General features: G+C 53.2%; 1 protein-coding gene across 6 annotated transcripts in view; it reads right to left on the reverse strand.

Moving 5' to 3' along the window:
* Positions 1-6,569: 6,569 nt before the first annotated feature.
* Positions 6,570-15,225, reverse strand: part of LOC116452041 (ATP-sensitive inward rectifier potassium channel 12) — a 54,786-nt gene continuing 46,130 nt past the window's right edge. For 5 of the 6 annotated variants that reach the window (XM_032126142.1, XM_032126139.1, XM_032126143.1 and 2 more), the window contains exon 2: positions 6,570-11,074. In XM_032126142.1, the coding sequence (XP_031982033.1) occupies positions 9,627-10,916 (1,290 nt within the window). In that variant the 5' untranslated portion in view covers positions 10,917-11,074 and the 3' untranslated portion in view covers positions 6,570-9,626. Of the gene's footprint in view, positions 11,075-11,106; positions 11,118-15,225 lie in introns of those variants that run through there. The other variant, XM_032126141.1, reaches the window with a different exon arrangement.

Here is a 15,225-nt window from a genome sequence, read left to right on the forward strand (position 1 = left end):
AGATTCTGGCGGCGTAATCTCCAGATTCCCACTCCCACAAATCCAGTCCTCTCTGCACTGGGGGCTGTGGGATGGAGACCTGCCCTGGGAGGGGGCCCTCAGAGGTCTGCATGTGAGGGGGCATCCAGACCCCCACCACCTGTGCTGGCAGCCACCAACCCTGCCACCACCACCACGGCCACCACCAGCCCTCCACATGCCGGGTATCACCGCTGCCACTGCAGCCTTGTCCCTCTGACCTTGGGGGGACAGTGCCCCCTCTCCGCTCCCGTCCCGCGTGGGTGGCTCTGCAAATCCACTGCTGGCAGGAGCCCAGGCCTGAGCTTCTCCACGCAACATTGTCTTTTGCAGAGGGATTTACCTAGTTTTTCTCCTAATTATCAGGAGCTGTGGACTTCCTGCCACCATCTGAGGGCTGGTACCAGCCCTCAGTGCTCCTTCTCCCGACGGAACCTGCTCCTGCTGTCACCCCCGTACCCGGTGTCAGTGTGGAGCTGTTGTGTGGAGCGCTCAAGAGATGACATCCTGTTCACCAGGACATGGCCAGGGGCCTTCTCCATCCCTCCTGCAGCAGGGACCCTCAGCCACCCCAGGATCCCTGCAGGGATAAGGGATCTGCCTTGCTCCAGGGCCTCCAAGCAGCATCTGAGGCTTCTTGGAGTTGCCTGTAGCCGTGGGTTTGGCCTGATGCAAAGCAAAGAAAGGATTTGGGGATGAAATCCATGCCCATGGGGTTGGACAAGGCTCCTCTGAGGGCAGTTCCAGGCAAATAAAAGCCATTTCTGGGGCTCATGCAGCTGAGGGACATGCAGCAGGGTCTCAGCTAATGAATTACCTGCCCCAGACCCTGCAGCTGCCCCACCTGAGAAGAGCCATCACATCGAGAACATCCTGTGTATTAGAATGGTTTTTATTTAGCAAATCTCCAGAGCATTAAAATAAAACTCCCATAAAATAAGGGTCATCTTTGTGTGTACACTGAAACTGTAAATGGAGAAAAAGAGGAGGACTTCTACAGAGGTCAAAGGTCACCCCAAACATCCCTTAAAGAGAAACATCATCAGTTTTCTGCTCCCACTGTGAGCTCCAGTGCTGGTCAGCAGTCACCAGCAAAGCAGAGGAGAGGGAGGGAAGGAGGGATGGGGATGAAGAGTGTGGGAAGACTTTACACAGCTTGGTTCAGTCCTGCAACCAAAACACTTCCCTGCTGCACCCGGATCATGAAACACCAGGGGAAAAAAAAACTTGTAAAACAGCAGGGGTGATTTTGGGTCTGTTTGTGAGTGGCAGAGGGAGCTGGACCAGGAAAGGGCGGGCTGTGGGGCCCGGCGGGTCCCGGGGAGGTGACAGCAGCGATGGCGACGGGACCGCCGTGGCTGCGAGCTCGGTGCCCGATCCCCAGCAGCCTTTCCCCTGCCGGCTCCCGCGGGGCCTGGCAAAGCACTGTCAGAGCTGCCAGGCTTATCTTTAGCTCTGTTCCCTCCCTCGCCCCCGCGCCCACCTCCTCGCCGCGCTCCGCGTCCCGGCCCCCGCCAAAACACGCGTTATATAAGCGCTCGCAGAACCATCTGGGGCTGAGTCAGCCACGAACCCAAACGGACAGCAAGCCCCCGAGGCGGGGATGCCGACCCACGGATAACGGGATTTGGGGACCATCCCCCCCCGCTAGTGCCACCCCTGAGTGTCCGGCACCCCCCCCCAGACCCCATGAACAGGGAGCCTGGAAGGGAACAGCGAGGAACGCCCCAGCCTGGGGGATGGGAGTGATGCTTGGGGTCGTCAGTCAAAGAGGGGAAGGCTTAATTACATACTAAGGAGGAATTTCCAAAATAAATGTGCCAGCTGCAGGGGAAGAGGAGAGGGAGTGTCGACTGGCTGGGGAAGGGGTGCTGATCTGTCAGCTTGCACACATCTCTTCCCTCTCCATCCTGATACCCCACGGGAAACACTTATCACTTCTTCCCTTAAATCAGCACCACCAAGCCCAGTTTGATTCCAAATTTATTCATTTGGGGTTTCTCCCCAAAGCCCGGGGTCAGGACAGGAGATGTCCTTCACCTCCTTCTTCAAAACCACCGGTTTTCCCTGTGAGCAGCATCTCAGGAGCGTTTGTGACCTGAACTTTGCAGTGTTGTGCTGATTCACAATGGCTTGTCACAAAAACTGCCTAAAAGTGACAGAAAAAGGGACGCTGACTCATGTGTTTGCCTTCCCCGAGCGAGGAGAAATGTGAAAGGTGAACAAAGTACTTAACGGGTGATAATTACATTCTGCGCTGAAAAAAATCAATCCATATTAATAAGCCAGAGTGTTGTTGCTAATAGAGGCATTTTACAATTAAAAAAATTAAAGTATTTGAGGTTTTTAACCTTGACAGTGACCTGTTAACAAGAAGTGTAAGGAAACCCCTAATTTTGTCCCACTCACAATTATAAATCTGTTAAGGAGAAACTCCAGCCGCTGCCTTCCTGGAGTCCCTGCAGGATGCTGGAGGCTGGTTCCCTGGCAGGATCCTGTTTTTCGGTGGGATGAAACCTGGTGTGGGATGGGGTAGAAGAGCTGGCCCCTCTGGGAGAGCTCTTGGTATTGCCTTTATGGAGGGGGAGAAAGGAGTTGGAGAGGGTCCACCTTAATGTAGGATGAAAAAGCAAATTGCCAGCAGGAGAGCAGAGATGCTGCTCCGTTACTATGGTTACCCCCAGAGACAACCCAGCATCCCTGGGTATCGCCCTGCAGTACCCAGAACATTCCTGGGTATCGCCCTGAGGTACCCGAACTGCTCCCGGCTGCCTGGAATGGCACTGGGGCAAGTCGGGTGGGCAAGGGACCATATTTGGAGGGGTTTGTAGGGTCTGAGGCTCTTGGAGCAGCCTGGAGAGAGGATGAATCCAGGCTGGGTAGAGAAGCAGCATCTCCAGTGGGGCCATGGCAAAGTTCCTGCCTTCATCCTCTGAGATGAGATCCTGGTGGGAAGCCAGAGTTCCCAGCCCCTCTGCCCACACTCTAGCTCTAGGCCCACCCAGTGGGTTTGAGCCAAACCCATCCAAGCTGATGAAAGGACACCCTGCTTTTGGGGAGGCCAAAAACCTCTGCAAGGGTACAGCGAGGTGCTCTGATCCCCTGAATCCGAAGGGAAAGAGGCAGGAGGACAGTCAGTGAAGGTTGGTGCAATGCTGAGTTCAGAGAGGGTTTTAGCCCTTAAAGAAAGACATCTTGAATATTAAAAGTGGAGGTTGCCAGCTAAGAAACAGCCCCAATCCCATTCTGCTGGCTCCCATCCCTGCTGAAAACTTCCCAGCCAGACCTGTGAGGTGTAAGCAAGGTCATTCCCCTCAGAACCACCTGCTGCCTTCCCATCCCTGCTGCTCCAACCCCTTAGTTCAGCTCTCGAAGATGAGGATGGTTGGATTGGAAATAAAGCAAGGACCAAACACCCCAGCAGCACATCTCCCGTGGTGCCAGCATCAGCTCGGCTCCCTGGGGATTTCTGTACAAGCAGCCACTGAGGGAGGAATTCTGGAGGCAGTGGGAACCATCCCCAGGGAGCTGCCGGCTCCTGAATCATTAAATGCTTCCACAAATGAAGCGCTGGGGTTTGTAGTGCAAACGGCTGTGTGAGGAGTCACTGCCGCATGGCAAAGCAAACCCTGAGAGTGGAGGCACGGGAGCCGTGGGAAGCTGCTGCACGGGCCCATGCATGTCCCCAGGAGAGACGCTGGCAGGGCCCTGCCAGAGCATCCCCCGCCTCCTCCCTGGCATTTTCCTTCCCGAGATCCAGCCCATGTTTTGGAGTAGAATTTTTCCCATCTCCTCTCCTGCCTGCCTGTAACAGGCCATTACCATCCCCAAGAACCCCGACTCCTCTCCTCAGCAAGAGAAAAGCTTCCAGAAAAGCATCTGGTCCAGATTTAAAGGCATTAAGAGACAGAGATTGGTGGCTTGTTCTAATAGCTAATCATTATTAAAAGATTGCTCCTTATTTCCACGATAGATTTGTCTGGCTTCAGCTTCCAGGAAGAGGTGGTTATTATGGCTTTCCCTTCTAGATTAAGTTACCTCTTTGTACCAGTGTATCTTCCCTGTGACAAATGCTGTAATCAAGTCACCTCTCAGTCTCCCCCTTTGCTAAATTACATGGGCTTTGCTCTTAAATCTTGCTTAGCCCCAGCCCTCTCTGTGGTGATTAGAGCGAGTGGCTGGCAGGGATTTTTTTTTAATGAGTAAAAAACTTCCTTATGGCGAAAGGGAGGGAGCCGATGGGACCCAACAGACCATTAGGGGTGGGTGGAAATTATCAGCCGCCAGTCACCTGAACTGGATTCAGCCCTGTGCCCAGCCTGAGGAATGATGATGGATAATTTCCCTGGGTTATCTCGGTACATGAGCCCCGTTCCCTGAGGCAGCCAGGTGTGAAAGCCAGGAGGAAAATCCAGGACAGCAAATCCAGGGGCTCTGTGTCCACCAGGCCATTAACCTCTCTGTAAATAGCATCTCACACACTGTCTCCGCTTTCCTTCAGCCGTGACGCGCCATTAAAGCCATTTAAACTGTCACTTGGACATGGCGCGATGTCCCCTGAGGTCCCCACAGGAAGCAATGCCCGTAGGAAATAGAACCTCACAGAGCCCAACGGGACCGAGGTCACTCTGGGGAGATTTGTTGGGTCAGTCTTGGATGACTGGGCTCGTTCTGCTTGGGCTCCAAACGCATTTTCCCATCTCCGGGCTCCCTGCATGGCTGAGCCGCTGCGCTCCAGTCCCATGGGCAGAGCCCATCAGGGCGGGGCACTGGAGCGAGTGGTACACAGGGAGGGGCTGTGTTTGGGGGGACTCTGCAGAGCCCCCCATGATTCTGAGGATTCTTGCAGCCAGGGGGGAAATTACCCTGCCAAGAAAAATTCAGGTGTGTGTTTTCTGCTCCTGCCTAGAGGCAGCAGGATGGATATTTGCTGAAAGGCTCTTAAAAATAATCTGTTTGTCCTGCTGGCCCCAGTCTTGCTCAAAGTTTGCTCCACATAATCCTGTATGTGTGACAACTGACAGACTTGGAAACACGTTGGAAGCTGGCTACAGGCAAACACTTCACTATGATCTTTAAAATATACAGCATGACGCGAGATATTTTAAATAGATCAAAATACATTTATTACATATTTATATTATTTTCTCTAGTCTATTTATATCTTTTGGAGACTCTTATATATAATATATATAATATATTTAAAATAACATAAAATTGGCCAGTTTTGTCATCTGAAATACATTTTACAAATATATATATACATTGTCACATATATCTCAAATATATGTGCAATGAGACAGAGAAACACCAGAGGTGGAAAAGGTACAGATACTTCATTGCATCCCTCAGCTTCTCTACCACCATTGCCCCGGTGAACAGACTCAGCGTTTCATCCCTGGGAAACCAGTGCTCCCAGTTGCCAACCTGCCCGTGTGAACTGGTGCCGGGTCTCGATCCCCAAACCCACGGGGGGGCCAAGCCTGGGGGAGCACTGGGGCGTGTTTGGGGGGGAGATGGAGGGGGGATGGTGTCCTGGGAGTGGGCAGCAGGACAGATGTGCACAGCTGGTGGGCGAGGGGATGGGTAGCGTCAGGTCGGGCACTGTCCCATGTCCTGTCCCTGCTCGTGATGCAGCTGGATCCTGCCCTGTGCCAGCCCCCCCACGGCAGCATTCCTGAACTGGGGGGTGGGAGAGCAGGATGGGGTCGGAGTGCCGGACACAGCTGCCACACTCACTTCAGCGTGCAAGAAATGGGAGGGGGGGGATACACATGGGACTCGTTTGGTTGTCAGCACGAGAGGAAAGGAAAGAGCAGGAGGGTTTAAAAATAAACGTATTTGTTCTGCCTTATTAAAGATAGAAAAGGTGGCTCTGAAATCATCTCCTACAAAAGGTTTGAAGGTCAAGCAGGCACCGAATCGCGAAAGGTTGAGCGCTAAGTGATTGTCCCAGCCCTGAAAGACAAAGTGCACTAAATTCGGGGATGAGAAGCTAAGGCTCGTCCCGATGACCCCCGGCCCCGGGCACGGCCCCCGGCCAAGTGAGGACCCTCCGTCTGCCAGGGCACAGAATGCTCTTCCCGGAGGTGGATTTGGGGCGCAGGGATGCGGCTGCTTTCTGCTCTCACTGGGGTGTTTTTTGGGGTGAAGCCAAGTGGGAGCAGCAGCAGGTCCAGCCCCCGAGCCCCGGCTGGGGAGGCTGCTGCTGCCGGAGGCTGCCCCGAGCCCCGGCCCAGGGCAGTCCCTGCGGGATGCTGGCCAAGAGGATTAGCGGCTCTCTCCTTTCTCGGACTCCTGCCATCCTTCAAGGATCAAGTGCAACGCCGGAGTGAACTCCAGGGACGGAGCTGGCTTGCTCGAGGAAATGGCCGGCGGCTGGTATTTTGGGGGGGGGGACGGGGATATTTCGCCTTGCTCGTCTCCAAGCCTCTTCTCACAGGGACTCCGCTCCACAAAAACCCACACCCCCAGAGCATCCCTGTGCCTTCCCAGCCCCCTAAGGAAACCCAAGTGCTGAACTTGGGCTTTTTCCACCCTTTTTTTTTTTCTTTTTTACCCCTTTCTTTGACAGTTGATGGGATTTAAGCTATGGCTGGGCAGCCTTCCCGATGCTCCCTGGTGGTAGGAAAAAAGACCAGTAGCTCCGAGCACTCACAGGGAGGCAAAAATCATATTTATACACTATGTACCGGCATGGTCCAGCGTCAGGACTAGGACTATACAGTAGATATAGGACATCTCACCAGAGCTAGACCCTCACTAGCAGGGTTTGGGGCAGGGGTGTGTCAACAGGGGCCAGGAAAGGTCTGAAATCCCCTCACCGTGCCAGCCACTGGCGCTCCCTGTCCCAGTTCACATCCTCCTACACAGCAGTTTAAAAATACATCTGTATATATTATTCTATTCTCCCAGGTAACACTGTACAATCATAGAAGTTTCTTTAAAAGCAATAATTTACTTAAAGACATCTCTATTTCTCTTTAGTTTTTATACAAATATTTACTGTGATATATATATATATTTATAAAGAAGTTAACCCTCTGAGGACTCTACAGCAGCAAGATGTGCACCTTTTATTTTTTTTAATAATTATTATTTATTCAAAAGAACCTAAAACCACTTAAAAGCATTTGTTTTAAAAAAATAAATAAGTAGTGCTCACACAAAATCTCTCTGCCCCCCCTCCATCCTTCCCACCCCCCAGATGCTGTGGTGCAAAAAGCAGGGGGTAAAAGCATCCCCCCAGGAGCAAAGGGATTGGTGATGGGATGGCATCCGCCTTTGCTGCCTTAGAAACATAAATGTCATGGCTGGAGCTCAATGGCACGTCCCTACATGTCCCCACTTTCGGGGACAACACATTTGGGGCACTCAGTGCTGAAAATCTGCCTCCCAGTGCTGCCCCTGGAGAAAGTTTTCTCTCAGTGGTTTTTATTGGAAGCCAAAAACAGAGCAGCCCCTTGGTGGGCAGTGTGGGGTCATGGTGACAGACACTGGTGGGAAGAAACTCTGCAGGGATGATGTCCCAGTCCCCAACACAGTGCTCCGTGGCATGGGGCAGTGGGATGCTCGGGGCAGCTGCTCCCCAGAGCCCTTGGCAAGAAGAAGATGGGGATGGGGACACAGGACAAATCCTGCTTCTGCCATCTATGTTTGGACATGACACAGCAAGTCCTGACCCCAGAACACGGCTTCCCTGGTGTGAGCTGTGGGGGGAAAAAGCACCGGGAGCCCATCACAGCAGAAATGCTGTGGAGGACCCCGCTGTTGAGCCCCTCTCCCCAAGGGCTCCATGCCCAGGGTCAGATGTGGGATGCCCATGGATACAAAGCCTTTCCCATGGCCACAGGGAGCAGGGAGCCAGATTTTGGCTCCCAGAGCACCAACGAGCAGCACGACCAGATGAAGAGACCCACAAACCTGCACCTTCCTGACTCCTTCCCTCTGTGGGGAGCAGGGCAGGAGCAGAGGCTTCCCACGCATGGGGGGCTTTGCCTTGTGCCGGAGCTAAAGCTAAACCAGGTTGTCACCAAGGCCAGCCTGAAAGGCAGTGGATGATGGGATGTGGGTGCTGCAGAGCAAAAGGGGCATCACCCAGAGGGGGGGATGCAGGTCGGGGCTGTGGAGAAGGGCTGGGACATGGGATGAGTTCGCATCTCTAAGGCACAATCCACCTTGAGGCTGGGACACAGGGATGGGCTGGCTGAAGCACAAGATGGGGTGATTTTCTCAACTGGCATCTGTTGTTTTGGGGAAAACATCTGTCTCTGAAGCAGGACTCTCTGGTGGGTTGGGAATTCATAAAGCCCAGCCTGGCACGGACACAGCTCCAGTACTAGAAGAAGTGCAGCCCAACAAGATGACTTTCACATTGATTTCCACGTTTGAAAATATTCTTCAAGGAAGAAAAATACCAAATTGGTTGCAAAAGTGGGGAAACACCCAATTTTGAGAGCTCTCCACTCTCATTTTTGTGCTTTTCACTGTTTTGTCCCAGTTATGGTGAACCTTAGGAATTCCCCATCAGAGATGTTGGGGGAAACCCAACACTTCAGCAGCTGATGCTCCAGACCCCATTTCCACCCAGAAACCCAACATTTCCAGAAATTGGCTAATTACCATGTTTACAGTGCTTTTTTCTGTCACAGTCCTGCTTATCCTTATTACCTCCTTTGCCAATGATTCCACTACTTTCTTTCACTGCCACTGACCTCCAGTCACTTACATCTGTTTTCTGCCTATGAAGCCATGCCAGTGGTAAAAAACCACCCCAAAATTGGATGCAATCTTAACTTTTAGCTCTTGCATCTACCCAACAAGTCACCCCCTCAAAGGACCCGGTGGCTTCTTCATTCCCTTGTTCATTTTTAAAAAATACTGAATGACTTCTTTCAGATTTAATATTATTATTATTATTGTTATAATAATAATTATTATTATTATTATTTTAGTAAACAGTCTCCCAAACGGTGCGGTGAAAAAATTAAAAACCCTCTCACCTCCCTCCCCTTTTTTTTTCCCAAATTAAAAAGAAGTACGTTAATGTTGCATGTTATTTCAAGTGTTGTTCTTGTGCAGCTGAACCAGACTGCCTGCCGAAGGAGCAATTGTTTTGTTGTTGCTGCTCAGTTAAAAAATAAAAGGAAAAAAAAAAGAAAGAGAGAGAGAGAGTAAGATTTGTTTCCTGATATTTCCTCTTTTTGGATCTCGCAGTGCTCGGCTCCAGGAAAACACTGGCGTTTTCCCCGTGGGGAGAGAAAAGCCCCACGGGGCCACGCGGGGTGAGCGCCTGCCTGCACCCCACGGACCCTCCTCTTCTCATCCTTCCTTCTGTCCATCCATCCATCCATCCGTCCATCCATCCCCCAGAGCCGTGGGCCCTGCCATGGGCGCCAGGCACAGGGGACGCGCCGTGGCCTGCCACCGTCCCCTCCTGCAGACCGCTCAGTGGTTATTGCGATGAAACTGAAAACTATGAACGATACTAATTTCTCAAGCATTCCTATGGCACTTGCATTGTTCTGCATAATTTGAGCGGGTTGTAGGGGAAGAGATTAGAGGAGGAAAAAAAATACCCTTGGAAAAGTCAACAGAAGGACCAAGAGTCATATTTCCGACTCCCTCCTGTACGACCGCTGATCCAACGCTATTGTGGCTTGAAGCCTGTCGAACTCATGCCTGTTGTCCGGGCTGAGGTCCTCCAGACCCCGGCTGTCATCATCTTCCTCTTCCTCGTCGCGGCTCATGAAGGCCAGCTCGTTCTCGTAGCAGAAGGAGTTGGTGCTGGGCAGCAGGAATTTGTTCTCTACCAAGTCCTTGGCGCTGCAACGGGGGGTGGACGGCACCTCGTAGGTTTTGTGGAAGTGGGAATAGTCTACTTTGTACTGGTTTTTCTCCTCGAACAAGACGGGCTCGAAGCGGTGGCCCCACAGGATTTCACTGGCCAGGTAGGAGCTCCGAGCTTGCGTCGTCATGGCTGTGGCCTCTACCATGCCCTCCAGGATGACGACGATCTCAAAGTCATCTGTCTCCAAGTCCTGGCGGCTTATCCCGAACAAGGGGCTGTCTTCGTTGATTTCGTGGAGAATGGTGATGGGAGACACCAAGAAAATACGGTCCAAGCCTTTATCAAACCCCACGTCAATGTCTATTTGGTCGAGTGGGATGTACTCCCCTTCCTCTGTGATCCTGGGCTTAATTAGCTGAGCTCGTACGTGGGCTTCTACTATGTGGCTTTTCCGTAGGTTCCCAACTCTCCACATCAGGCAGAGTTTTCCATCTCTCATCGCCACTACTGCATTATGGCTGAAAAGTAATGTCTGGGCCCGTTTTTTGGGCCTGGCCATTTTTGCCATTATTGCACCAATCATGAAAGAGTCGATTATACAGCCCACGATGGACTGAACCACCACCATGAAGACGGCGAGCGGACACTCCTCGGTCACGCAGCGGAAGCCATACCCAATTGTCGTTTGGGTCTCAATGGAGAACAGAAAAGCAGCCACAAAGCCATTGACCTGCAGAACGCAAGGCTTGAAAGTATCGTCTCCACCCGGGTTTTCTAGGTCTCCATGAATGAGTGCAATTAGCCAGAAAATCAGCCCAAACAATAACCAGGACACCAGAAATGCCAGGGAAAAGAGCAAGAGCATATACCTCCAGCGGATGTCAACGCACGTGGTGAACATGTCTGCAATGTACCTCTGTGGCTTGTCGTCCATGTTGGTGAACTCCACGTTGCATTGACCATTCTTCTTTACAAACCTGTTCCTGCATTTCCTCCTGGTGTGGATTTTTCCATTGCCAAAGCCGTTGATACCTGGCATGGTGGTCAACCTCAGCCCGTCTTCCTCGGAGGACACGATGCTGTAAGGGTTGACTCTGCCTGTAGTCATCCCTGAGCCAAGCCCACAGTGAAGGTGAAGGGTCTTGCGACTCCCAATGTCCCCCTGACCCACCCCTGCCCACCCCCCAAATTCTGCTGCGGTGGAAGAGAAGTCCCAAATTTCCACGTCTTGGCTGCCACGTCACCACACGGATCCTGTGAGAGGCTCTGCAATGAGAAAACAAAGACAGGGCCGTTACCTCTCACGGCACAGGGACCCAAGGGGCTGCTTGGCCAGTGGTTCTCATGGGCTGCATGTTGACTGACAACCCCTTACACTGTTCTAATTCTCCCTTCCTTCGCTGGGCTGCTCCCAAAAAATACACAGGTGGAAGGGAGAAGGTGTTAGAGTTTGTTCTTTCATGGTAGAAAGTGAGTGAACAAATCTTATTGCATTTGTGGGACACTCAACAACTCCAGCAGATGAAAAACCTGGAGTTTCTCCACTTCACTTTTCCCACTCACTCTGCCACCAGAGAGGAAAGTGGAGAGGCCGAGCTGTTCTCCTTGGGACACAGATATCAATAAAGGTACTCCTGGAAGCAGCTCCATCAGTTCACATTGCCTGTGCCAGATGGATCAACGCCCAGCCCAGCGCTGACCTTGGAGCACCAGCTCTTCTGGGCTCGAGGGAAAGCACAGGGAGATGTGGATTTAACCTCTGTCCCCCTGCCCGGGGATGGGAGAGGACACAGCCAACATGCAGCCAGCTGGAGAAGGTCCCGGGAAGGCACTTGCTTGGGGCAGATGTCCTGAGGAGCAACTTTCCCAACGTATCCATTGGGACACGGAGCCATCCATGGTCACAGATGGGTTTAGCTGGCCAAGTGTCATGAAGGAGTAACTGCCACTGGGGAATGGGGAGCTGTTTTGGTCCCTTCTGGAAGGCTCAGCTGCAGGGTCAAGGACCTACACTCAACTTTGCTTGAGAGAGAGGTGACATGGACATGGGAGAAGTGGCCCAGGCCTGGTGGGCTCCCTGGTGGAGGTGAGCGTGTGGTAGGGGAACCTAGTGACAGCCTGCCAGGCTGCTGGACCCTCCAGCCCCTCATGGGGCTGCATTAGGGAGTGGACAGGATCGTGGAGAAGCCATGTGTCACATTCCAAGCACCTCAAAGAGATGGCACCACAGGAACTCTCCACACACCACTCCCTGCCACAGGTCACTCTATTATTTAGCGACATGGGACGTGCCACTGAGGGTGGAACTGCCTTGCTGGCACTGAGACCTGCACAGTGCAACAACGTGGTGGGGGAGCGGGTGCAGAGCCCCCCGTGACACCCCAGCTCGTGCCTGGAGCTCAGCGAAGCCGCCGGGCTGGACGTGCTGTGCCGGATCCGCTGGCCTGATCAATGCGGTCCATTCCAATCGACCAATGGATTGCAATCAGCTCCAGTGCCCGGGGACACGCTGGGACAAACACACCCTTTCCATTACACAGTGTCCAGGGCCAGCCAGCGCCAGCACCAGGGAGCATTGCCAGGCACAACCTGCCTGGGGCTGCATCATCCCAGCTCGCAATGATACCCTGGACTGCCGTTTACTGAAATGCTCCCCAAATCCAGCCTGAGAATCCAGAAACATTCCAGAAGCCCTGCACCACAAGCAGGAGCACTAAAGCCTGCCCAAACCTCCCAGGTGCTGGACACAGACCTATGTGGGCCACCACCCTACACTAAACAACACATTTCCCCCTGCTGCAATCCAGGCACAAACATTTTTTATCCCCAAAGTTGATTTTTTGAGAGCAACAGTTATTTTTTGGCATCTCAGCAGACCAAGGGATTGCTCATACACAGAATGAGATCCTCTCCCTCCTTGGGGCCACAGGGGAGAGTAAAATAGGCACAAACAGTTAATATTAAGAGCAAATATTTACAATCTTACAGTCCCTGGAAGTCAAACAGGACCGAAGTGGCCTTGCAGACCTGATCTGTCAGGCCAGCTGCCCAGCACCAACCTGGTCTCCCACCCTGAGACTTCCTCCTGTTCATCCTGGGTGCATCCATTAACGCTGCTCCTCTTTTTTAAAATGAGATCTGAGCATTTTGGGCCAGAAAATGCTGCCCCTCTATCACTCCTCTGGCTCACCCCAGGGCAATGCACCAAATGCTTTTGCCACAGGAGGAATTTAGAGTCGGGTTTTTTAATTAATTCTAGATGCATTTGAGAAGTGAACAAAATGCAATGAGCCCCCAGTGACCTGTGAGAGGATTAGCTGGGGTCTGGATTAACTGTGCTGGAGGGGGAGCTGTGGCCGGGTGACTGCGGAGGCAGCTGTGCTGCTCTCACCTGGGGTGGTGTTTCCAGGGACCCTCAGGCTCCCTGTCACCATCACTGCTCCCCCCTGCCTGCACCCCTTTCCCCATCCCTCCTTCCTACCTTCCTTCCATTCTTGTTTTCTCTGTTTATCCTTTTCTCTCTTCCTTCACATCATCATCATTCATTTTTTCACTTCCTTCCTTCCTTCCTTCCTTCCTTCCTTCCTTCCTTCCTTCCTTCCTTCCTTCCTTCCTTCCTTCCTTCCTTCCTTCCTTCCTTCCTTCCTTCCTTCCTTCCTTCCTTCCTTCACTCACTCACTCACTCACTCACTCACTCACTCACTCACTCTCTCACCCCCACCCTCACCCTTTCCTCCCATATCACACAGAGTTCCAGGGACCCCTCTGCTGTAGGATGATGCCAGGACAGACCCAAGGAGCTGATTCTGTTTCGGGTCCAGGGAAGTTCTTGTGACTCAGCCCATTTCCCATCTGGGACCCCACATTCCCGGACTTAGTCCTTCCCGAAGCTCCTGGGGGGACAGACCCCCCCCCCGTCCCAGGCCGGCAGCGGCAGCCTGGGGAGACGGCGGCTAAATAAAGGCAGCAAAGTGGATGTGCCGGAGCAGGCGGCCGCCTGCGGCTCGTCCTTTATTTAGCACAGTTTTGTTTGGAAATACACTTTCTCGAGTTTGCTGAAAGCTGAATTTCTGGTTTGGTTTAAATTTGAAGGCTGGAGCCCCACGCTGCCGCTGCGGGAGGCTCAGGCTGGGAGAGGGCTGATGCAAACACATGGAAACCCGTGGCAGGACCAGCTGGGGACAACATCCCCGTGGTCACCCCACATCTCCTTGGCTCAGGAGTGCATCCTCCAGCACCACCCTGTCATCTCCCCACAGCCAGAACTGCCGCGGGGGCTGCCAGAGGTGTTACAGGCGGTTCATCCCCCTTCCTGCCTGCTTCCCAGGAGTTTCACAAACCTGCCTATCACAATTTTCCCTCACAGGAACAAAATCAAAACTTCCCCTGACAATCACTGCTCGTTAATCCCATTCCCAGTCCAGCTCCAGCGCAGGGAAGCCCATGCTGGCTGTGGGGCAGGACCGGGACCATCCCCTGCCGTTCGTGCCACGCGTCCTGTGCAGAGCTAACAGTGTTAACATGTGGGAAACAAAACAGGCTCATAATACGAGTTTCGGGAATGAGCGGCCCCCGGCTCCCCGCGGCTCCGAAGGCAGCGACGCCGTGGATTGCCCCAGCTAATGAGCTGAGAAGAGAGGCAACAACTCCTGCCACGAAACTGCAGCAACCCAGCTCCCACCGCGGAGCGGTTCCCCGCAGAGAATCCAAGTGTCTCCAGCAATCTGCCAGCTGCACAGTTAATTTTATTTATTTTATTTTTTTCTTAAAAGGGATGTTAAATGTTACAACAATGTTGGGAACAGCCAGCACGCTGGGAAAACGTGTTGAGTGCCGGGGAAGTCATTAGTTAGAGCCGGCTGAATGTGTCGATGCGATTTATCATCACACCTTTCCCTGCACCTCTGGAGGGGACGCGTTTCGGCCGCCACCCCCCTCTTGCATCCTCCCAGCGTGGATTTTCTCATGGAAGTGTGCAGACAACCGGGCTGTGCTCAGGTGGAATCGTCCCTGTGGGGACTCGGAGGAGCTGAGTTTGGGCATGATGAGTTTGCAGGTCCCGTGTGCGCGGAGCAGGAGAGGTGACCGGCCGGGAGGGGACGGTGTGAGCAGGTCACCCTCGGTGCTGCTGCCTGCCCTGCGCCGGAGATAACGCTGCCCTGCGCCGGGAGATAACGCTGCTATCTCCCGCGGCGATGCCCTTCATGCCCCAGCAGCAGGACAGCAATGTCAGCGGCGAGGAGGGAGCTCTGTGTGCGGCACAGCCGAGGGAGCCCAAATCTCCCCTGTTCATCCCGTCCCGACAAAGCTACCCGGCACCGGGCACCCACAAACCGAGGGGAGGCAGCGGGGCTGGGGGCTCCCCGCGCCATGCCGGGGCAGCAGCAAGGCCAGAATAACTCCCTCCTACAACGCCC

Source organism: Corvus moneduloides, chromosome 16 (genome assembly GCF_009650955.1).
Source record: "Corvus moneduloides isolate bCorMon1 chromosome 16, bCorMon1.pri, whole genome shotgun sequence".
In the NCBI taxonomy this organism is placed as follows: Eukaryota; Metazoa; Chordata; class Aves; order Passeriformes; family Corvidae; genus Corvus; species Corvus moneduloides.